General features: G+C 36.0%; 1 protein-coding gene across 1 annotated transcript in view; it reads right to left on the reverse strand.

The window, feature by feature from the left end:
- The window catches only part of LOC127433097 (extracellular matrix organizing protein FRAS1-like), a 197,196-nt gene that overhangs the window by 128,466 nt on the left and 44,630 nt on the right, over positions 1–24,100 (reverse strand). The window contains exons 3-12 of the mRNA XM_051684764.1: positions 10,790–10,897; positions 9,544–9,636; positions 8,705–8,864; positions 7,453–7,586; positions 6,864–6,947; positions 4,769–4,869; positions 3,824–4,016; positions 2,685–2,774; positions 2,472–2,510; positions 2,136–2,283 (exon numbers count right to left, since the gene is read on the reverse strand). Of these exons, the coding sequence (XP_051540724.1) occupies positions 2,136–2,283; positions 2,472–2,510; positions 2,685–2,774; positions 3,824–4,016; positions 4,769–4,869; positions 6,864–6,947; positions 7,453–7,586; positions 8,705–8,864; positions 9,544–9,636; positions 10,790–10,897 (1,150 nt within the window). The remainder of the gene's footprint in view (positions 1–2,135; positions 2,284–2,471; positions 2,511–2,684; positions 2,775–3,823; positions 4,017–4,768; positions 4,870–6,863; positions 6,948–7,452; positions 7,587–8,704; positions 8,865–9,543; positions 9,637–10,789; positions 10,898–24,100) is intronic.

The following is a 24,100-nucleotide window of genomic DNA, read 5'->3' on the forward strand; positions in this document are numbered from 1 at the left end:
GTCTTATGGATTACTCTTATGCTGCATTTATGTGCTTTTTTTGAGCTTCAAAGTTCTGGCCACCATTCACTTACATTGAATTGACTTACATAACAGTGATATTCTTATGAAAATCTTTTTTTGGTTGTGTTCTGCAGAAACAAAATGAAAGTCATACATCGAATGAGGGTAAGAAAATCAAATGAACTATCCCTTTAATGGCGCATTCAAGTCAAATCAGAATGCTCATTTTTATGGGATGAGTGTAAATGAACACCACAGTCCATAAAAACTATAAATATAACACTTTAGCCACCACCAAAAAACTAGTTTTGCTTCGGCAAAGACCATTCACATCTTCATAAAATATCAAAATAAATATTTATGGACATATTCATGAGAAAATATAAAAATAAATATTGTTTGACATTTTCATGAGTGCTGGTAATTATTCATACACATCATATCTTATGATGTCACTCGTTTTCATAATGTTTAAGCCTACACTTATCAAATTAATTAATTAAATATATATATATATATATATATATATATATATATATATATATATATATATATATATATATTTACATGAGCAGTTTCTTGTCTTCCCCAATGGAGAACACGTAATAGAACACGTAATCTGGCGTGCACTTCGCTTGTGATTTTGATTCAAATTCGTGATTCACAAAACAAATCATTCAGACTGCTTTTTGAATCTTTTTGTTCAGTTCAAAGGAATTCAATTTAAAAGATTCGACTCTTTCGATTCTTTTAACGAATCACACATCACTATCGCCAATCTGCATGCATTTGTTATTTACAGCTGTTATTTTTTTGCTGTGTTCAATCGCAAAATTAACGAAAGGGTCTGGAGAAATTAATCGGAGTAAAAGTATCAATTTTCTCTTCAAAATATAGTGAAGTGAAAGTAAAAGTCCAAAGAAATATTTATACTCAAAGTAGAAAAATGTATAAACTGTACTTAAGTACAGTAACGAAGTATTTGTATTTTGTTACTATACACCTCTGCAAAGCATAGTCAGGACATTACTGATGTAAAAAACAGCACCATCACTATTTGAAAAATGTCATTTTTGATCAAATATAGACAGACCCCATTTCCAGCAGCCATCACTTCAACACCTTATCCTTGAGTAATCATGCTAAATAGCTAATTTGGTACTAGAAAATCACTTGCCATTATATCAAACACAGCTGAAAGCTATTTGGTTCATTAAATGAAGCTTAACATTGTCTTTGTGTTTGTTTTTGAGTTGCCATGTCTTGAGGTCAATATTAGGTCAAAAATAGCAAAAAAGAAACAGCTTTCTCTAGAAACTCGTCAGTCAATCATTGTTTTGAGGAATGAAGGCTATACAATGCTTGAAATTGCCAAAAAACTGAAGATTTCATACAAAGGTGTACACTACAGTCTTCAAAGACAAAAAACAACTGGCTCTAACAAGGACAGACAGAGATGTGGAAGGCCAGATGTACAACTAAACAAGAGGATAAGTACATCAGAGTCTCTAGTTTGAGAAATAGATGCCTCACATGTCCTCATCTGACAGATTCATTGAATTCTACCCGCTCAACACCAGTTTCATGTACAACAGTAAAGAGAAGACTCAGGGGTGCAGGCCTTATAGGAAGAATTGCAAAGAAAAGCCACTTTTGAAACAGAAAAACAAAAAGGAAAGGTTAGAGTGGGCAAAGAAACACAAATATTGGACAACAGATAATTGGAAAAGACTGTTATGGATCTTAACCCCATTGAGCTTTTGTGGGATCAGCTAGACTGTAAGGTGTGTGAGAAGTGCTCAACAAGACAGCCACGTCTATTGCAAGTGCTACAGGAAGTGTGGGGTGAAATGTCACCTGAGGATCTGGACAAACTGACAGCTAGAATGCCAAGGATCTGCAAAGCTGTCATTGAAGTAGTTTTGATTTTTTTTTTTTTTCAAATTGTAATAGTAATTTTTCATGTTATTAATGTCCTGACTATACATTGTGATCAGTTGAATGCCACTTTGGTGACTAAAACTAGCAATTTCTTTCCATAAGAGCAAAATCTGTACATTATTCTAAACTTTTAGCCGCCAGTGTGTCATTATTATTAGCCAAACAAACACAAACACAGATGCAGGTCTCACCTGGATTGCACTCCGGACAGCATTGCTCACTGTGAGGTATAGTGAGGGTGCCCAATGGACAAGTGGGACAGGAGTGCTGGTAACAGGTCACATGACCATCCTGACACTGACACTCACGACATGGCCCTTCTCTGACAATCTGCAGATTCTGAGAACAGAGAAAACATTGTTACAAAAGACTACTAATTCAAAAAAGGAACAGTGAGTAAAAATACAGACAATTTTTATAAAAAGACAAGATTCCTGTAATAATTTTTCTTTTTTTATATCAAAATATATATGTATACATATTTTTAAGCCTTTTAAGCCATAAACCAAGTTCTCATGTTTACTTACAGAAAGGCGTCTAAAGCTCTTGACACTGGATTTCTGTTCCTACATGGATAAAGTCAGATTGATTGATTGACTGAGGTATTGATTTGCTTGATTGTTTTTTCTATTGCCATTATAAGAAATACTGTAATATTTTACATGTGAACACTGATGTAAAATATGTTAATACCACTGAATGTGATTAACAAAAGACCACAGAAAAAATAAGGTTCATACCTTTTGGTCTGGCTGTGCATACATACAGGAACTGGTTGTTGTTTTACACTCTGGGCAGCACTTCCCTGACAAATGGACCAGTTTTTCTCCCTGGCACAAGGTGTGAAATTTAAGCTCATTTAATTTTGGTTTGAACACCCCCAAGGGAATGATTCATTTTTTGACACTGACACACTTCTCTAATTACCTCAGTGATTTTCAATTCTTTTTTATAAAAATTTGTTTTCAATAGTAATTTATATGTATGGGAGAGTCTGTAGTTTTTCTTCAGTGTAACATAGTTTGATTACCAAAGTCATGGTGGTCTTGCATGCAAATGAAGATTTCAGTGAAATCTGGAACTACATATTTGTGACAGAAAGTTTGATCAGTGTATTCAAAAAGATACTGTACAGACAGGTCTGCTGTTGTCCTTGCTGTTTAATCAGATACTCTATTATTATGACTTGAAGATCAGCTCTCATTTTAATGAACACATTAAAATATAACCATATTTTAAACCTGACAGTGTTTGCACATTGAATTGCAGTCAGTCAGTATTAAATTAATTATGAGAGCTTCTGGATGCTAGATAGATCCATCTGACAGGCAGTTTTTAAATTGAGATGTTTTACCCACAAGGGGAATCTGTTATTACCAAGTCTGGTAACACAGCAACAAACTCATAACTTGTATAATACATACTCCTATTATAAACCCAAACATGACTCTACGGCCCTAGAAAAGTTCACAAAAGTACAGTGACAACTCAATTAAGTCTGAGTTCCCTCTCTAAAAGAATAACCTTTAGAGTGACTGTCCAGGATTTGGGCCAAAAGTTCAATTAATAAGTAATATATCTCCTAAGAGCTCAACTTTTCAATGTTGCTTATGATTAATGAAGAAGCTGGAATATATTGATTGATTACACTTAAAATTCATAGCCAGAAACAATGACCACAGAGATAATAGTGCCTCCAACGTCCAACAGGCATTTTAAACTTTTCTGGTACATTTTGCCCTATAATTGTCAAAAAAAAATTGACGGTGGTATATAGGTCATCCCCCCAGCTGAGCTTGTTAATAATGTCTTTTAATGAATAATGCCTTGCTGAAAGGTCTGCATCAAAATGTATTCCCTATAAAATTTGGGCACATACCTGTGGGCACTCCATTCTGGCGCACTCAACACGTTGGCACAGCACCTGACCCCGTTCACACATGCAGAACTCACAACCTGTGCTGTTCCACATATCACCATGGTAACGGATGACGCCCTCATAGAGGCAGCTACCTTTAGACGTGACACAGTCTTCACAGCACTGGCCGGCTCTCTTGACCTTTGTCTGACCCAAAGGAGAACACAAGTTCGCACACATTATAAAATGTTACACTTATTTGACTACACATTTGACTTGTCCTTTAGTTTGTAAAAATAAAGGAAAAATGTGTGTACAGTAATGTATTTAGGTAGTATTAGGGGGAGGGGCAATCTCACTGGAAAGAAGATTTGTTTGGACAAAAATGTGCATAATGAGTCATCACCATTTTTAGTCGGTTTTGCCAGAAAAGGGAGGACAGTTTTATTTTACTTTTAGCACATAGATCTGCTAACAGTTCATTTGGTCAGCTTTCAGGAGTACACTAGCATTTAGATGTCTTCAAATCTAACAAATATGGACTAAAAGCCAGAAAACACCTTTATTTTAATTTCATGGGGTCTTTAAGGCTCAAAAGGATTCACCCCTATCAAGGTAAGACCTTAAAATAAAATGTCTGTTTTTTTCTTGCTGAGTATTGTTCTGAAGCACAGTTTTATAAGATCATTTTGTATTAAAGCAAAACACTGAGATGGACTCCAAACACCCCTGAGCAACAGAGATGCGAAATACATGCACATACTATCTTGGATGACAAAAAATCCTTACTGTCCCTTTCAGGCATAAGAAGCATAAGCTATCAGTATCAAAGTGTGATTGTATTATATTGTAAAAGACACTAGATAGTATGGCAAAAGCTGTGATCCCTTGATCTTCTCAGTAACCACGCTGGAAGAGTAACTGTCCCTGTTATGAAGTGTTGGATGTAACAGATTTCAACTGACCTTGTCACAGTGGAGGGGAGGGCACTTCTCCGTGTGACAGCGAGAGTGACCACGATCACACACACAGGTGGTACAGCTGCCCCTTTGCCACTGCACACCATGCTAAGAACACATACATACACACACAATAATTTACTTTATTAGAACCCTACTGAATATCATCAATCCTCCATTAAAGCATCAGTGTTTTAAATGTTTGTAAAATTACAAATCTCATGGCAAAATTGTCCGTGTACATTGCGTTAATATTTTTTTTGTCAAAATTTGAAAAACAAAGAATCAATAAAGTTTTGTTAGAAAAGTTAAAATGTGAGAAATCAGCTCAATTTCTCATGTTTATAAAATGGATGGACAGTGTGAATATTTGATTTGCACATGTGGGTGGATCTGAAACATGATTGGCCAACCTGCACTGTCATCTGTCCTGCCTCAATCATGTCCATCAGAATAAGAATTCAACAAGATAGATCTCTGCAGATGAATTAGTCTCAATTGTAATTAAGACCATTCATATTCTTCCAAAATTTATTTATTTATTTTATTTTTTTTTTTTTTGCATATTTCTTTTCAAATTAAAAACTAAAATTCAAAGCAGAATTTATTTTTTGTTTTTTAGTTTCAAAACAAAAAAATGAATGAAAGCAACATACACGGACTCAAAACGCAAACACCTTTTGAGATCTCTATTCAATTTCAAAATTGGGTGGCTGAATTTTGAATTCCACTTCAAAAGAAATCATTTTTTTTTAAATCTCAGAAAACCCAAAGCTGTTTTTCAACAGAAAAAATTACAGTAAATAATTCATGATATCAAAGAAATTACACATTGAGCCATTGTACTAAACAAGAAAAATAAAGAAAGGAGATGAGGAGGCTGCTGAATGTGATCCTCTCTAAACCTTTCACAATCCATGGTGATCAAAAGAGCTGAAATCCACAGAGTGGGACGTGATCGCTGAAAGCGCAAGGCTTAGGGAAAATCAACACTAAAGGACGCACTAAAAGATTTTAGTACACATTTGTGTGTGTTTTTCTAAAGAGAGGTATTAGAGAAGTGTGTGTATGGGTGTTGCAAGGATGTAAGTGTAATTGATGCATAACAACGTAACTTTTATTTTACATGAACATATAAGAGAAAGTGTATATTTTAGGTGTTGTAACTGATCACCATTTCTTTTAAGACTTTTTACCATCTTTAGTCACCTTTGGTCTTCACTAGCTCATTTTAAACGGATGTCACAAATTATATTGCAAAAGTACAAATACTCTTGTAGGCTCTAAATTAGTAAGGTCATAATAACTGTATGCAAAATAATGAAAGTTAAAAGAATTCCTTTGACTAATTGTTTCAAAGAAAGAAAGAATTAGAAAAATGGTGTTTAAAACAGTTTAAGATAGAGTATAGCATGTGACACCACAAGATATTCTCCCCAAAAGTATTTAATGTCAATTATATACCTATATCCACATATTTAGATTTGGGGGCAGACGGGACCAAATGCAAGAATTTAAGAGTCCATATTTAAATCCATATTTAAATCCATATTTAATCAGAATTTAAACCACTAATCAGAATATTGGTGGTTACACTCCTGGTGGATTGACCGCTGTGTATCAAAGTGAACAAGAGACAGAGAGAGCAAACAGAAAAGCCATTTGAGGGAATAATGTTTATTGTATGTGTAAACAATGTAGGGAGGAATGATGGATGGAGACGTGGAAAAGAGAGAAGTGTGGAGGGAGAATAGAGGCAGGAGTGACATGCACATCACATACACCAAACTCTCCTTTGTGAACAAAGATACACAGCTCTATCTTCAAGCCATCTGCCACAACATGAATAATAAACACTCAGAAGTTCTTACATGATACAGACACACATTATCCCATCTGTCTATCTCTGTCTTCATCCCTGTGTTTGTGTATTTCACCTTTTCTCAATGGCGTAGATTTGGCTTGAACATTGGGGGTTGCAGCGTGAAGCATTTACATGTTTCCATTGATCATGGTATAAACATTAGGGGGGTGGTACTTGCTTGTTTTGATTAACGGGGGGGTGGGGGGGTAGAATCTATGCCCTTGCCTTTTCATCTTACCTTATACTCAATCCCGGCTTCCATGCATGGATTCTGCTCACATTGGGGGCAGCACTGTCCCGGCTGGACCACCAGTTCCTCATTCTGCATAACATACAGAATGAATGTTTCGTGGCAAGATTTATTCTCATTTAATTCATAATTACATTTTAACGGATAGTTCACCCAAAATAAATCATTTATTCACTCACGTTGTTCCAAATTACTCAAATTATTTTCTTTCCTGGAACACAAATAAGATGTTAGGCAGACTGTTAGCCTCATTGCATCTTTTTTCCATGCAAAGAAAGTGAATGGTGACTGAGGCAAAACTTCTGCCCAACATCTCATATTGTGTTTCACAAAAGAAAGAGAGTCATACGGGTTTGGAATGAAATGAGAGTGAGTATATGATGACAGAATTTTCATTTTTGAGAGAACTTTCCCTTAGAACAGGCTTCATCAATCTTATATCACTAGTTAATTTTAGAGTTAGTGATGACATGTATAATAACCAGTGGTTATACAGTAGCCTATTTACTCATCCGAGGTATCATGTAAAATAGATCAAAACACAGACCACAACTGACAGTTCAGGGTTGTTACTGACCGCTTTGCATGTAACAGGCTGACACTCTGCAACCAAGCATTCAGTCTGACCGTTTCTGCATCGACACATTGTACAGGGGCTGGGTGTCCAATCCACCCCATCTCTATACTCACGGCCTCCCCAGGAGCAAGAGGCTATGGAGAAATGTCACATTAATGAAAGAGAGAGACAGATAGAGAGAGAGAGAGCAAGAGAGAGAGAAAGAGAGAAAGAGAGAAAGAGAGAGAGAGAGAGAAAGAGAGTAAGAGAGAGAGAGAGAGAGAGAGAGAGAGAGAATTTGGACCTAAACAGACCATTAAAAGGCATCTAATGTCACAAGTTAAAGTGTGTAATTTCTGCACCACTAACGACACCAAACAAAAATTCTAAAATAATGACGGTTTTCAAACAAGATTCAAACACTACCTCTGTTTCCAATTTTTTGGACAAACAGGTAGCACTGCCTTAAAACTCACACCATTGGTTGAGCCACTGTTATGACTGCCCAGTTTGTGTATTATTTGGTGTATTATTGTGGCCAATAGTATCAATGTATCATGCTAATAGAAAGTAGATTAAAAACAAAACAAAACAACTCTTTCTAGTGAATCTGCCCGAGAAGCACCAATGCATTTTTGGGATTTTTTCAAGATTTTTACAGTTGTTTGGATTACTGGATAAGGATTTTTAAAAACAATTTTATAGAGATTGCACTAACAAAGAGCAATTTCCAGCCAATGAAACATTTGAGAGCAGAGCATAACTAGAAAATTGTATATTCACTATAGTAATATATATCACTTTTCAATGACTTTTTAAGAATTAACTAATAACCATGTCTTTTCCAGGTCTGGAAATCCCTATTTTAAATGACGTGATATTCCCATGACTGTGGGAAGCATCTAAAATAACTAAAATATGATTCTTTATGATTCAATAAATTTATATATATATATATATATATATATATATATATATATATATATATATATAAACATATATATTTACACTGTATTAATTTTTTTATTAGTAACATACAATTCCTAAGATCTAAGATTAAGCAATGTGATGAAATGCGCTCCAGTAACATAACTCTAACCCTAACATTAAAGTTCAATAAAATACCACAAATGTTTCATTATGTGCAACAACTGACTGATGACAACAGGAGACAAAAGGAGAGGACAGCAATTACTCAGGAAGGATTCTACCACAGTAATATTAAATAACATAGTATCCAGTCAAGTTACTTAGACGGGTCAGACTACTGTACCTCCATTCTGAGCACATATAGGGCAGCAGTCTCCATCTGGGATTAAGGGACTCTGGTCTCTCCTACAGCTGAGAGGTGGACAAGTACGTGGCCCACAGGCCACCTTCTCAAGAGAGCATGTACACACCAAACATTTGGAATTACTCCATTGACTGTCATGCTGCGAGAGAGAAAGTCATACAGTCAGATCTGTGGATCAAGACATGGTTGAATAGTGATGTTGATATCCCTGCTGAAAACAACAATTCAAACCAGCCTATGATGATTAGCTGGTCTGTTTTGCTGGTTTTAGCAGGATTCTGGGCACTGGGAAGTGGGCATTATACCAGATATTCCTTGACCAGGCTGGTAGACCAGCTAATACCAGAAAACCACCTTAGTCTGGTTTAAACTCTTTTTATTTCAGTAGGGGTCATCAGAGTCACACCACTTCGAGACACATCAGCGCAGGAAGTGATTAAGCAGCTGATTAATGTCTGATTATTTTAAACTCTATCCTGTGTTATCTTTAAAATTGCACAAATATACCATATGCCAATTATGGTTCAGAGCCCCTATACCAACACAGCTTGTGTCTCAAAGTAAATGCTGCTTGACTTGGAAGCTACACTGCTGGAATCTTAAACAGAGCACCAAGTGGCTCTTTAGCAGGGGTGATTGGGACCAAATAAGGAAGCTCGCTCTGTCAGGCAAGAGTGAGACACAAACAAGAACACTATTGTGCAGAAACTGAAGAAATCAATGAGTTGGGTACTCGACCAGAAGTGGGAAAATCTGTCAAGGGACAGGACGCCTTACGCATCTTTCATTGCGGTTGTGTCAACAGAAGCGTCACTTACCCCATAAACCACTCCCTCGTGGTGGCATGTGCCAGGCAACTGTGCAAAACATTCTGGACAACACTTGTTCGGTGGGATTCTCAAGCGTTCACCCTGAGAAAACATCCAAAATGTGCATTAGCATTCCATAGATAGCATTTCCATGAGGAACATTTTTGAAAATATTCTAAATTGGCTGATCACTTCAGTGTAATAAAGGAGCAGTAAATTGGTTTCTGCTAAACACACATATAAAAGATATTTAAAGGATTTTTGAGATGTCAGATGGCAAAAAGAATATATAAAGACATTGATACTCAGAAAGATTATTTTGCAATGATTTTCTATAAACTATCATTTCAGTGTTTTTTCTTAGTGAATCCCTTTGAAACCCTCAAGAACCCTTTGACAAAGGATATAAATCAGTCGAACCCTCATGGATCGAACCATTTGTAATAGGGTTTTTTGGAGAACACAGTTTCTGAGGGTTCTACCAAGGATGGAGGAACTTTATCTCTGCTACAAAGAAGCATTATTAGTCGTGTTTAATTGGGCCAAATGAATTAATGCGTAATTGGGCACACATGCCAAATCCATTGACTTGGGCAATACAAAGTCAGACCGAGAGAGTAAAGAGGGTAAAAGTTAGAAGTCAAATAGACATGCAATATGCATCTTTAGCCTTAAAATATGCTCCAAGAAAAAAAATGTATGCTATTGATGTAGCAGCCACCTTTGATTTCAACACTTTATTAATTGTATTTAACTTGAGAAGAAATGACAACTTATGAGTCATATCAATTACTTTTATGTTGTAATTTCTGGAGCTTGACAGTCCGAAATCACAATATACTTTACATTATATGTCAAAACTGTAAAAAATGTCTCATTTTCTGTTCCACAAAATGAAGTCATATGGGTTTGGAATGACAGGAGAGTGTGTGAGTGTGTGTGAGTGTGAGTGTGTGTGTGTGTGTGTGTGTGTGTGTGTGTGTGTGTGTGGGTGGGGGGGGGGGGGGGGCTATTCTTTTAAGTGACTTTTCCAACATGACTTTTCCAACATGGTTTGAAATAGCTTAGGAGTAACTTTCTTGGAATTCAGAAGAGTTGCTACCAGATAAAGACTTCCATCATTTGCGCACTCATCACACTCACCCAGCCATGCAACCATCCATTCATTCTTTTAAGAGATCAACCCACTCATCCATCTATACACTGTCACTGCCCTGTTTAGTAGTCCAGGTATGAGCAAAGACTTCAGCCTTACTCTCTGAAAGTCACACTGGGGATTCCGGCAGCGAGTGGGTTTGCAGATGACAATACCGTTGTAGCAGGTGCAGTCTGTACAGGAGTCTGGTTTCCATGATGTATTGTTCTGTAATAGGAAGAAAGGTACTAAGACATAAATCCAGTTTCAGTTTATGGAGCATGCACTGGAAATGACAAAGCACTACAAAGCAAAACCTTGACAGTGTCACATTGTGTTCTCACAGTATATTGTATGACAATATACAGTAATAACAAATTAGAAAGCTTAATGTCAAGGAGTTCAGTGTCCAAGCTATCCTGTAGATTCTATGGACAGATCCGACCAGAAATGCATGTTACTCAAATACCCTTCCTTTCCCAAAAAAACAAACAACAATCCCAAGTTCCCAGCCATCATTTTTGAAACAGCTCCAGTACATCTTGGCTAGTGGTCGACCGATATGGGTTTTTTAATGGCTATCCAGGATATCCAGAGAGCAGGGTGACCGATAGGCTGATACAATGCCGATATATCACACAATTTAATATAGTAAATAACAAACATAAAATTGCTAAAAATTATATATAAACTCTAAATTAGCACTATATTTACTAAATTTCATACAAAACTAAAAAAATAATATTATATTTTAAATGGTAGATAGCAGTTTCTTCAGATTTCTGTTTAGTCATCAAATTTTAGTAATTTATTTGCACATGAAGAAATTGTTAATATATTAGGAAGAAGGAAATAACAGTACACACAGTCGTCCACTGTGGGGATCCACCGCAAGCCTCAATCTCCTGACAGTTTAAATGGCCTGGATCACCTGCTTGGATTGTCATGGAGTGACCGTCATGATTTGTAAATCAGAGGAACTTTTGATCCTGATCCTGAAGTTTTTGATTCTGGCTGATGGAATATGCGCTTCAAAGGAAGATATTAGATAAGTGCTTGACAGGAAGAAAATGCTGGATTTTAGTCAGGTTCGTGAATTATATCCATTTAAATGCTTCGAGATATCTGCAAATTTGCAAATGGTCTATAATACAAGTTTTATTGATATTTGCCTTTTATCATTAGACAAGAAAGTTAAAAGTTACAGGGAACTGTTGAGAATAGACTGTTAGAATATATGCTTCAGAGGAAGATTTATGAGCGCTCCACATGATGCTGGATCTGCTGAAGTTGTGTGAGGTTGGTTTATTACATCTGTTTAAACGAGGTATGCGCATATTTGCAGACGGTATATAATATTAGTTTTATTGATATTTGTCTTTTTATCATTAGACAAGACAGTTAACCTTTACCAGCCGGAGCGTTCAAATTTGGGAACAATTATTATATTTATATTATATTCCCATGGTTCCTGTCTCAATATCTTCGCTGTTCAATCACCGATTTAATTTCTGAAAACTGCCAGATACTCATGACAATATAAGCTAAAAGCACATATGATTGGTTAAGGGGTTACTGGGTGTGAACAATACATGTATTGTCATCAGCATCATCCTCCATTCGCCTGGGTGGAGCCAGAGAGGATACGCCGGGAGAATACCTCCAGTGTTGGACTTACTGCTTGAAAACTGAGGCGATCTTTTGAGGTAAGACAAGTTATTTAACATGTGTTGTCAATATTGTCTATTGAAAGTCAAAATGTTTTAGTTACGAAGCATTTATTTGTAGGAGTAGCGCTAGCTTTTTTCTGGAAAAGTGACGTGACCGTCATCGGCGAGCCTCTTCTTTTTATATAAACGTTTTTTGGCAGTTTTGAAACTTGCTAAATAAACATTAGCTAGCAATACTATGTTACATTTTAGCTAAATATCAATAACTTTTTGGCCAGTTCTGTCGCTTGTGAAAAATCTGCCTGAATGTGAGGCAGAGAGCAGACGCTGTTAAGACGCTTTTTTTTTTCTTTTTTTTTTTACGCTGTTCAGACCTGCCTGGAAACTGGCCTGCTAGTTAGATAACTTATCTAGCTTGTTCATTTTCCCATGTAATAAAAATAAATGGTAGATATCTTTTTATAATTTAGCACACAGACATGATATTAGGTTGTGTGTTTAATTTAGCACACAGACATGATTTTAGGTTGTGTGTATAATTTAGCACACAGACATCATATTAGGTTGTGTGTATAATTTAGCACACAGACATGATTTTAGGTTGTGTGTAGCTTCCTGTTCACAAGGAAAGTGTGAGAGGGCTGTCTGCAGTTGGACATTCTGGTTAGTCTGCAAGCCTTTGGTGACTATTCAGTGTACTGATTTGTGAAGAACACACTGCTGGCTACCAATTGTTGTACTTTTTTTCTGTTGTAGAGATGGATAGAGACTATGGCTCCCTGCTCAGCACCCTCAAGAGGAGGAGGCAGCTGACTGCTGATGAGCTTAGGTTCATAGCAGAGGAGGACATGGCTCATGAGGGCATGAGCACACAGGAGGAATATCTGCTGAACCAGGAACTACTGCAGGAATAGATGGACCACGAGGAGATGGAGGATGAGATGGAAACTGATCCCCAGCCATATTTACTTGTGTTGTTGTCCTCCCCTCATTTCTCCCTCTCTTCTCACCACAGGTATTGCAGTTGTTGAATATTTATGAATTTATATATACTCTGTTCCTGCACTCTTTATTAAAAATGTATTTTCTGTAGATAGTTTGAAAGTTTGATTTTGTATGTTTTGCTGTGTAATTTGTGTGTAATTCTAATGTTCAAATTAAATTAAATGCATATTTCAGTGTTTGTGTCCTTCAATTTCAGATGCAATCTCAATTTATTATTACAGGTGCTCAAAAGGAGTATTTGAAGAGTGGTCATGTGAAATGTATCTTAACATTCTAAATGTTTGTTTTATTCCGTTTTCCCACTAATCACTAGAATGGTCATAATTTTTAAACAATAGATTATATTTCTAATCTGTCTGCTATTCGACATTGCCCACAAAATTATGTATATTTCATACACTCTAAGTTTCCCTCTAGCTTGTAATTAAAATGGTTGAAAATGCAGTTGTCTGATGAAGTATGGAGGCCGGAGAAGATTTTTGTAAAAATTGCTGTGTGAAATCTTATTGATAAAGGATGATTAGCCTTAAATAATCATCCATATATTTACATCATTTAAAAGCCCTAGTTCTTCTCTTCAATATGGTATATACAGTTCAGGTGTGTAATGTTATATGAATATGAATGTAATATGAATATTGATTTGAATATCATATTCTGGCACAGAATGGAATTTTCGGAATTTTGGGCTCAGGCTTTAAAGGGTTAAAAGTTAAGGGAACTGTTGAGGAGAGAGTGGGAGAATGAAATAGGCGAGCACTTTAACATTATGAGCTCAAACGCATCTCCTGCGGCTCTGATATGTGGACCATTTAAATGAGACTTTATTGCACACAGGTCTATTATTGTAGTAACACGATGGCACGTAACAAGAAAATAAACCAAAACTGGTCGTTTACATGTCTCAGTCTCTTCACATGCAAGCAGGCGATTCTCGGCGCCCCCAAGAAACAAATCGGCCAAACAGGAAAATTTATCAGCCAATGCCGATAATTAAAAAAGTCAGAATATCAGCCGATTTATCGGCCTCGGTGATATAACAGTCAACAACTAATCTTGGCATTTCAAATGCATAAGCTTATTGTATGTAGGCTTATGTTATACAGTATATTCTAATATTCTACCCTTATTCTAAACAGCACTGCAATGCAAACAAACCAAAAAAAATGAATAAATAAATAAATAAATGCATTCTTAACTTATGTCTTGTTTTCCAGTAAAATATCTAAACATCCAGGTTAAAACAAGATGCATTTACTTGAGAAGCAATACAACATATGATATCAACAACATTTTGTGAGGTTTATGCTTAAAACATAACAATGCCAACGGAAAACAAGTTATTGTTTTATTTTATTTAAGCATAAACCTCACGAAATTTTGTTATATTTCTCAGAAAAAAGTCTGAATACCGTACGTCAATTTGCTTCTCAAGTAAATGTACAGTATCTTGTTTAAAGGATGTTTAGATATTTTTACTGGAACACAAGACAGAAATACTGAATAAGTAAAAAAAAAAAACTGCAAAGTCTTGTAAAGTCCTAATTTAAGGCCATTCAAAACAGTAAAACTGTCTTATATGTAATCCCAGACATTCCATATCCTAACCCTACAATAAAATACATGTTAGAACATCAAAAGTAAGACTAAAAGAGGTGGCCTTGCTATTTTAAGATGTATTAACAGTCTTGCCTGAGGAACCCACTGCTTTAAAAGGGTATCGAATTAACAGATTGGTAAAACAGAGGAGGAGCCTCCTTTAGGGGAATGTAGCCTTTTTACTAAACTAATCCACCCAGAGCCATTCAGAAGAACCATCCTGGAGTGGGCTCGTCCTCAAACAGGGTGTTTGCAAAGACAAGCATTCTGAAAAGGCTCCAGTAAAGGTAAGGGCGAATGTAACTGTAAACTGTGAGGCAGTCAGTTGTAGGAGGTGATAAAATGTGATTTTCCAGTGTTAAAGATAGTAAACCACTTGAAGTCTTGCATTCATTTGAAGTAACTTACAGTATCAACACGTGGCCCCAATGCAAAGAAACACAAATAATGACAGATTTTACCAAATGTCCCCACAAGGAAAGTGACACCTGAAATTACCTACCTTGTGGAGACCAGCCAACGATGCCCATGATGAAAAGGGCTCAATTAGTATTGGCTGCCAATCCGCTAATTGATTTTAAAATGTTACTTTTTGTTTTTAAGTCTTTAAATGGATTGGCACCTTCTTATCTTTCTGACCTACTGTGTGCAATTAAACCTGTTAGATGTCTAAGGTCATCTTATCAAAGACTGTTGACGGTTCCCAGGTCAAGACTAAAGATGAGGGGTGACCGTGCCTATGCAGTAGCCACCCCAAAGCTATGGAATAGTCTTTCTGTGTTCCTCAGGTCTGCTTCCACAGTAGTTGAATTTAAGTCAAAGCTAAAAATGTATTTCTTTGACCTGGCTTATAACCAACCAGAGTGTATTGTATGTTGTATGTGTTTTACATTTCTGATTGTTATGTCCTCATGTAATGTGGTTGTTCAGCACAGTGGTCAGCTGTTGTTGTTTTTATTGTGCTTTCTAAATAAATTCAAATTTGAAAATAATAAATAATGTCTTAATTAAATGTCAAAAAATAAAAAAATAGTTTCTGTGAGGGATAGGGGTAGTATTAGCAAATAGAAAATAGCATTATCTCCATAAAAAAAAAAATAATCTAAGTCACTGTGATAGAGAAACAAACGTGTGTGTCTGTGTGTGTGTGTGTGTGTGTGTGTGTGTGTATTTTTATATTTCAGGCATTTGGTATTTCAGGCTTCACTCAGTCTATTGACAATGACACTTATTACGAGGGTAACATTTAACAAAAATGTTCCATTTATAAACATTAGTTAACAACATTAGTTAACATGAACTACCATTGAACAGTACAGCATTTACTAATCTTTGCAAATTAAAAAAAAAAAGAAAATTTTTTTTAATTTTTTTTTTAATCTATGTCAGACTCTTTAAAGTTTACATAAGGATTCAGATGTATGTAGAAAAAACATTGATTTCCTCTTACTGATCATAAATTCTGAGCAGATGTATTATAAATCACAAAGCATCGACAGCTATCCTGAGGAGCTATCTTGTCAAACTGACATTTTGAGCAAGTGTTGATGGGTGGCACATTTCAGCACAGCACCTAGCCTCTGAAGTGACATTCTGCACAGATGTCTTAATGGGGAATGGCCCCAGTGTGGCTTTGAATGGCTAACTCGGCGAGATCTGAGGATAATGAAAATCTCAGCAAACTGTCTATGGGTATCCAAATTCCAGAGGCCCCAAGTGCTGGATAGAATCTCAGTAGTTAGAGTTCTAAAAATGCACCTCGCTTGATATGTGGCAGGCAACACCTTCTGCCAAAACTGTGAGTGACAATACAACATTGCACCTACAAGGACAAGTATAGTGATTGTGATGGAAATAGGCTTGTTTTTTTGTTTTTTTTCATCAGCTAAACAGGAGAACAGCTGCAGGATTAAAAAAAAAAAAAAACTCAGCTTTGATTTCTTCGTTGAATCATATACTGTAATTTGATAAGACCCTCTATGGTGAAATTCCTACAAAACTCCAGTTATATTCTGAGGTTTTTAAACTGTAATAAAATCAAACCAATCTAAACAAAACCATTCTAATTAGTTGGAACTAAGAATGTTTCCATTTTTGCTGTCTAAAAACAAAATTTGTGCTTCTTGTTCTTGAGATGTTGAAGGAGCAATATGAGGGAAAGGCTCTTCCACAAGGAGCAATGTACACAATCTAATTTATATTTTTTAAAGGGATGGTTCACCAATAAATAAATACATTTTGTCATCATTTACTCACCCTCATATTGCTCCAAGCTTGAATGACTTTCTTTCTTCTGTGGAGCGCAAAAGTAGATGTTAGGCAGAGAGTTAGCCTCAGTCATCATTCACTTTCATTGCATCTTTTTTTCCATACAAGGAAAATGAACGGTGACTGAGGCTAACATTCTCCTTTTTGTGTATTCCACAGGGGAAAAAAAGTCAAACGGGTTTGTAACATGAGGGTGAGTAGTAAATTATGACAGAGGTTTCATTTTTGGGTAAACTTTTCCTTTAAATTTCTCATCAACTGTATGCTTTACTGCAAATGCTATGATGCATTTACACTTTGAATCTGATCACAAAAATCTTGACATTGTAAATTCACAAATTACAAATTCAGTTACATAGGACAGTGGTTCTCAACCTTTTTGACTCCAAGGCCCCCCACTGTCCAAGACAATATTTGAAGGCCCGCTCGCCCGAAACTAGACGTGTCTGATTAAAATAATTAATCATGGATAATTTTTTATTCTAGACGTTTCAGAAAGAGTCTGATTATAATTTGTAGGCATACATCTTAAAATATTTTTAGCATTTTAATTAAGTTGGATTATTTTAATATTTCTTATTTTAAATTAATTTCAAGTCATATTGAGGCCCCCTTGGAAGTGTGCTGAGGCCCCCAAGTGGGTCCCGGCCCCCTGTTTGAGAACCACTGAAATAGGAGATGACTTTCATGCATGCATTCAACACTTGCTGACAATATTTTGAGTTGTTTGAACTGATATTACTGATTGTAACAATATTGAAACCTTATTCGCTAAACACAATGGTTACATTTTTACTTAAGTTGTCTCTACAGGCTAATAAACATGTAGGCCTTCACCAAAATGAAGATAGATTGGGTTTCCATGCCATAAAGCTGCTTGGTTGATGTATTGGGTTGTCAGAAACACTAGGTACTTTTGAAAGAGCCCCTGGCAGTGCTTAGAGCAAGTAACGAAAAAAGTGGACAAATAAGACTAGGTCTGGATCTGATCCAGTTGGCATGTTTAAGCTATCAGGGGCATACTGTGGGTAAGGTGTACCTAACTATCTCCAGGGAACATTAAGAGTTTGTCTGAGAGAATGTATTTGATAACTCCACTGAGCAAGTAATGTGACATCTCTGGTGGGCCTAAAAGGTAAAGTTCAGATCCACATCATTAACCACAGACAAATGGTCTCTTGTGTGCAATGGATATTCCAAGACTATAGTGAAGAAAACAATTTATCTTCTGTTGCTGCATCATTTGAAAGTGTCATGTGACTGCCTTCTATGCAGTAAGGTTTGGCAGCAGAGGGTATTTAAATGAAGATAAAAGAAATAGTTCTGGAAGAAAATATCACGTAAAACTCAAGGCCACAGTGGATTGCAAGCTGTATGCATGTCATGTGTTTATGTTTTTCCAATTCAAGTTCTATAAGCGAAAGGCCAGTTGCCAAGCAAGCAGATGGTAATTGAGTCCAAACTGAGCTGGCCTTGATTTAGGCACTGAGAGATCAGCCAGAACTGAACCATTGCACAGTCTAATTCAATTAGGGAACGTGCTAAATCACATCCCCAGCCAATTTAGTCCACTAAAGCTGTGGCTGACCACCACAGACACAACCAGAGCAATTTCACTTACAGCATAAGAGAGCTTGGCTTCCGATTAACAGTATAACAAATTTTGAGCAAGTACATCCTAAATCAATTATGTGGAGTATATTAGCCATGTGGGAGGACAAAGGAAACTGTAAAACATTGCAATTGTTCATACCATATTGAAAAGAAAGAGCATGGCTGGTCAACAGCATAACGTATGTTCTGTTTCAGATGCTGTAATTTCTGTGGCACCTACGACACCAAATGTAATTGCAAAACTAATCACAATTTTATAAATCATTTCCATAATGGGGCAGATATGAATATAATGTTGAGACAGTAGGTGGGGGAGACGTGGGTAGCAGCTTGATGTTTTATTTCATTTTCTAAGGATTTTTTCATCTCCTGCTTTCCAATGCACTCCTCTTGTACTCACGTTATATATTGTTTTTGGCTGTTGCTCTTTGCCAGTCTCTCACTCATTGGGAGAGTGCGCACAACTGATGACTCACCAGCCAGATTTCAAACAGGTCTGAGATCAGTCGTAGTGAGTTGCAGGAGTGCACACGCTACATGATTGTCGGCAAAGGGCACGTGCTGCGATCTGAGACTTTCAGTCCCAGACTAGTCACTGACGCAAAACATCAAAGGAGTCTTGTAGTGTGCAATAGGCATTAAGGGAAATCAACCTAAAATTGGCTTTCTTATAGTTGTCTCTACATATTACAGTTTTTTACATTGAAAAAATTACATTATCAGCATTAAAGACCTGACAACTTCAATGTTCTAAATGAGATCCTACCTGAAACTGCTATGGTTACCAAACAGATAAGATACAATTCTAAAGTTCAGATGTTTCTTTAATGCGGCCCCAGGTGTGCATGGCTTCTTATGCCACATTCACACTTTTTAGTCTTTGTTTTTGATGGAAGAAAACGCTGATCTAGTGAGAATGAGAGGAGTAAGCATAGCAAAATCAATGCGTTTTCAACTGAAAACGTATTAGTGTGAACGTGGCCTTAAAGGGCTTAACCAGCAAGACCTTGGGCAAGGCAATCAGCTTCCCCAGAAAGACCATGCTGGTCAACCAGCTTTTGTTTTGCTGGGGAAGCTCTGTGCTGGTCTTTGTAAAAAAAATTAGTATCCAATTACAAAATATTAAAACATGAATACAGATAAACACTATATTATGACTTTATAGAGGCTTTTCTCACGAGAAATCTGGTGCTCTCATAAAACAAAATGGCAAGAAATCTGCACATTTTGCTCTCTGGAACACACACAAAAAAATATTTTTGCAGGTTGTTCACTGTACTTAATTAAAATTAACTAAAGCAACACAATTCTAGAACATTTTGTCTTAATTTAAATTACGTTAAATTCAAGTTTAAGTTTACTTAATCCATTTGAGTAAGATCTACATGAATATTTTTTTGTATCATTGATGAAACTGGCCAGGGGATTTCGATTTCCCAGCATGCTGTGCAGGGGACTGGATGGTGTGCACAAATGTTGAAAGTGTTATTTTATGCATTTTCGAGCAAGATAAGAACAGGATGAGTTTTTTTTCTTTCTTTTTTTTTTTTTTTCATGTTTACTGTTCTGATTTATCATTTTTTTAAAGTAGTGTTTGTTTGACTGGAGTTTGGGGGGTTACCATTGTGGTGAAGACTGGTGCTTGTGCTTTGGCTGAGGATGAACTTGCACTTTCAAGTGATATTTGATTTGAATGCTGCTTAGCTCTTTAAGCAGTTGCTATCAAACTGACATGCATCAGTTTCACTGTCATTACTTACTCACCTGGCATATACAAATGGTTTATAAAATTAATTTAGTTGCATGGAAAAGTTTTTCCTCAATTTAATTAATTTCAGTGAATTTCATTTTATTTTTCTGAGTGTTTGGGGGACAAAATGATAAGGATTTCTACCTTATAATTTCTTTTCCAATTAAATATATTAGTTTGAGTTGGACAAGTGCAAATTAATTTCAGTTTGTAAATGTAACCATTTCATTTAAACTTTATTTGACCAAATTAAGTTTGACCAACTCAATTACATGTCACTGCATGTATGTACTTTGTATGAGCTGGGGCTATACATATGTATTTAATGGAAATCCTGCCCTTAATTAAATTGAGTTCATCCAATAAGTTATTTTTTTAGTGATGTAATGAATGATCCACAACATGGATCTACATGGATAGCAAAAATCCCATTATTAAGTTTTTCATCCTACCTCCTCAGCAGAAAGGAGGATTTGATATCTGCCCCGATCATAGTCTCAGACATTCCTGGGTAGAATGGATATGTATAAAAAAGCCCTGGGTGTCCGTCTCTTTACTAACAACATAATGTAAAATGCATGAAGGACATTTGGCTCCATGTTTCAGGGATAGGTGGTGTGTTGAAGACACATCTCCATGATTCCTGTACCTGGAATAAATCCAGTATTTAATACATTCAAATTCAGTTTCTGCACTTGAATTGCCTTCTACAACTTCTTTCTAATGCCTGACAAGTATGATTATATGCAAATTTCTTGCAAGGCATGCAGTAAGACTAAAACGTTGCCAGAAAACTGAATGACATCTAAATCTATTTATCACCAAACAGATATGCTCAAATGGTCACATCTTGTTTGGGGAAATTAAAGCAGGAACAAATGTCATAAGAATGCAGAGGAAAAGGCATTATACAGATATCTAGTATGTTCTAATTCTTCTTTCTTTCATATCTAAATTATTATTCTAATACCCTACATTATTTGCTTTATTTGCATTGCAACTTTTTAAAGGAATAGTTCACCCAAAAATGAAAAATATGTCATCATTTACTTAAAGGGATAGTTCACCCCAAAAATGAAAATTTTCTCATGATTTACTCATCCTCCTGGCATCCCAGATGTGTATGACTTTCTTTCTTCTACATAACAGAAATTAGGATTTTTAGAAGAATATTTTAACTCTTTAGGTCCTCACAATGCAAATGAATGGGTGCCAAAATTCTGAAGCTCCAAAATCCACATAAAGGCAGCATAAAAGTAATCCATATGACTCCACTGGTTAAATCCATATCTTCAGACATAATATGATGGGTGTGGGTGAGAAACAGGTACATTTTTAAGTAATTTTTATCATAAATTCTCCTCTCTGCCCAGTAGGGCTGTCAACTGGACAGATAAACTAAGTTCGAATTTTTACCTTAAATATTTTCAAAATTCTAATAATATTCGAATTTTAAAGTCAGCTGATTTTTTTTAAAATTGACGTTGTTTCCTTAGTCCACCAGAGGTCGCATTAAATACATAAACCATACAGCACCATTATATTACCGCAAATAACATTCCTGGCTGTTAAAAAAAAAGAGCATTCCATTTTCAACTAATGTGCATAAAATAAATAAATAAAAGTTTTAGCCGGTCCATATTTTCAAATGTTAAGTCAAAACACAGTTCACATGTGTTACACTTACTGATGCCACAGTATATACCACCTCTGACTCAAACTTCATAATAACAGTGAAATACCACATTGTTTTTTATTCATTACAGTGTATGTAGTGTAGCAATATTCACAGCAATGGTATTCGGCTGAACTCGTGGTGAAGCGGCTCAGACTATGAGCCCAGGCAAGGGGCTGTTCAAACAGACGGAACACAACAGAATGGAACCGAACGCGAGGATCTCGAGACAGACATTTCCAAGTTGAACTCTTTTCCTGACAAAGCATTTAAAAAACTCATTGCTTAATCTGAGAAATGATTATAAGAGAGCAAGACACAATGGCCAGTACCTCCATCAACTGTAAGGGGCTGTTCACACCGAACGCTTTTGCAACCATCCATTTGTTTTTTTTATGTAAACGCATGCTAGACGAATGTATATTTCACTTTGTTTTTGTTTATTCAGTGTCTCCTGCAGGATCGCTCTTTTTTTAGATGCTGTGTCTAATTAAAAATCTATTTAAAAAGCATCTTGAGACACCCGCTTTCTGTTAAACTGTATTTGTTGTGCTGTGTCTAGCCTTATTTAGTGCAAGAATGCGATCAATCTGAAGTCATCATCAGTGCTTGGCACAAATCCAAAATTTGAATACACAGTTTTAGCATTCGAATGTGCATTTTTTTCTTACATTTAATTTGACAGCCCTACTGCCCAGTAGAGGTTGATATGCAGGAACAATGTGAATCACCATAAATAGAAGAAGAAGAATGGGAAAGTGAAAGTGAAATGGCGATTGACTGAGCAGGGAGGAGAATTTATAGTAAAAAAAAAAAAAAAAAAAAGACTTCAATATTGATCTTTTTCTCACCCACACCTATCATATCGCTTCTGAATATAATGATTTAACTACCAGAGTCGTCTGGAGTACTTTTATGTTGCCCTTGTGTGGATTTTGTAGCTTAAAAATCTTGGCACCCATTCACTTACATTGTAAGCACCTACAGAGCTGAGATATTCTTCTAAAAATCTTTGTTTGTGTTCAGCAGATGAAAGAAAGTCATACACATCTTGGATGGCATGAGGGTGAGTAAATGATGAGAGAATTTTACTGTTGTGGTGAACTAACCTTTTAACTTAATGTTGTTTCAAGCCAGTATGACTAATTTCTTCTGTGGAACACAAAAGATGTTTGGCAGAATGTTAGTAACAAACATTCTCAGTCACTCTGACAAGAAAGTCATTCTGGTTTGTAACAAAAAGAGGGTGAGCAAATGAGTCATTTTCCACATTTTCATTTAGTTTTTATTTCTTTAATAACATGCACAAAATACAACATTAACTGTTGTTCTATTCAAAGCAAATCAAATTACTGCCCTTTGAATGAGCTGAGATATGTCTCTTGTGAATAACTGAAATGTGAATCAACCCCTCAGTTCCACCACCCAGTGTGAATAATATTTTGCATGTGCACTTCAAAATCTTTACTTCAATCTAGCCCCCCTTTGTAAAGACTGAAATTATGACTTTAAAATGAATGCTGTCAAGACATGTACTGTAGTTCAGCTGTAAGATGAACAGAAAACAATAAATTATAGCTTTAATTTACCTGACAATATTATGTTGCAACACTATTCCGAATCATATATAGAAATGCAAACGATTAGAAATTTCCTTTGTTAATGACTTGGAAACCAACCAGTACTTAGCTCTATAATTATCACTTGATAACTGACCTGATCTCATAGATGAAGGAATAGAACAAGTATCACTGTCATTAACCTTGTGAGACCCCACGTCCTTCTGTGTGTGGGTTTTGTCCTTGCAATATGCTATGCATAACTTAATTTAATTTAAACTGACTGATCTC

This window comes from Myxocyprinus asiaticus, chromosome 4, assembly GCF_019703515.2.
Source record: "Myxocyprinus asiaticus isolate MX2 ecotype Aquarium Trade chromosome 4, UBuf_Myxa_2, whole genome shotgun sequence".
Classification (NCBI taxonomy): Eukaryota; Metazoa; Chordata; class Actinopteri; order Cypriniformes; family Catostomidae; genus Myxocyprinus; species Myxocyprinus asiaticus.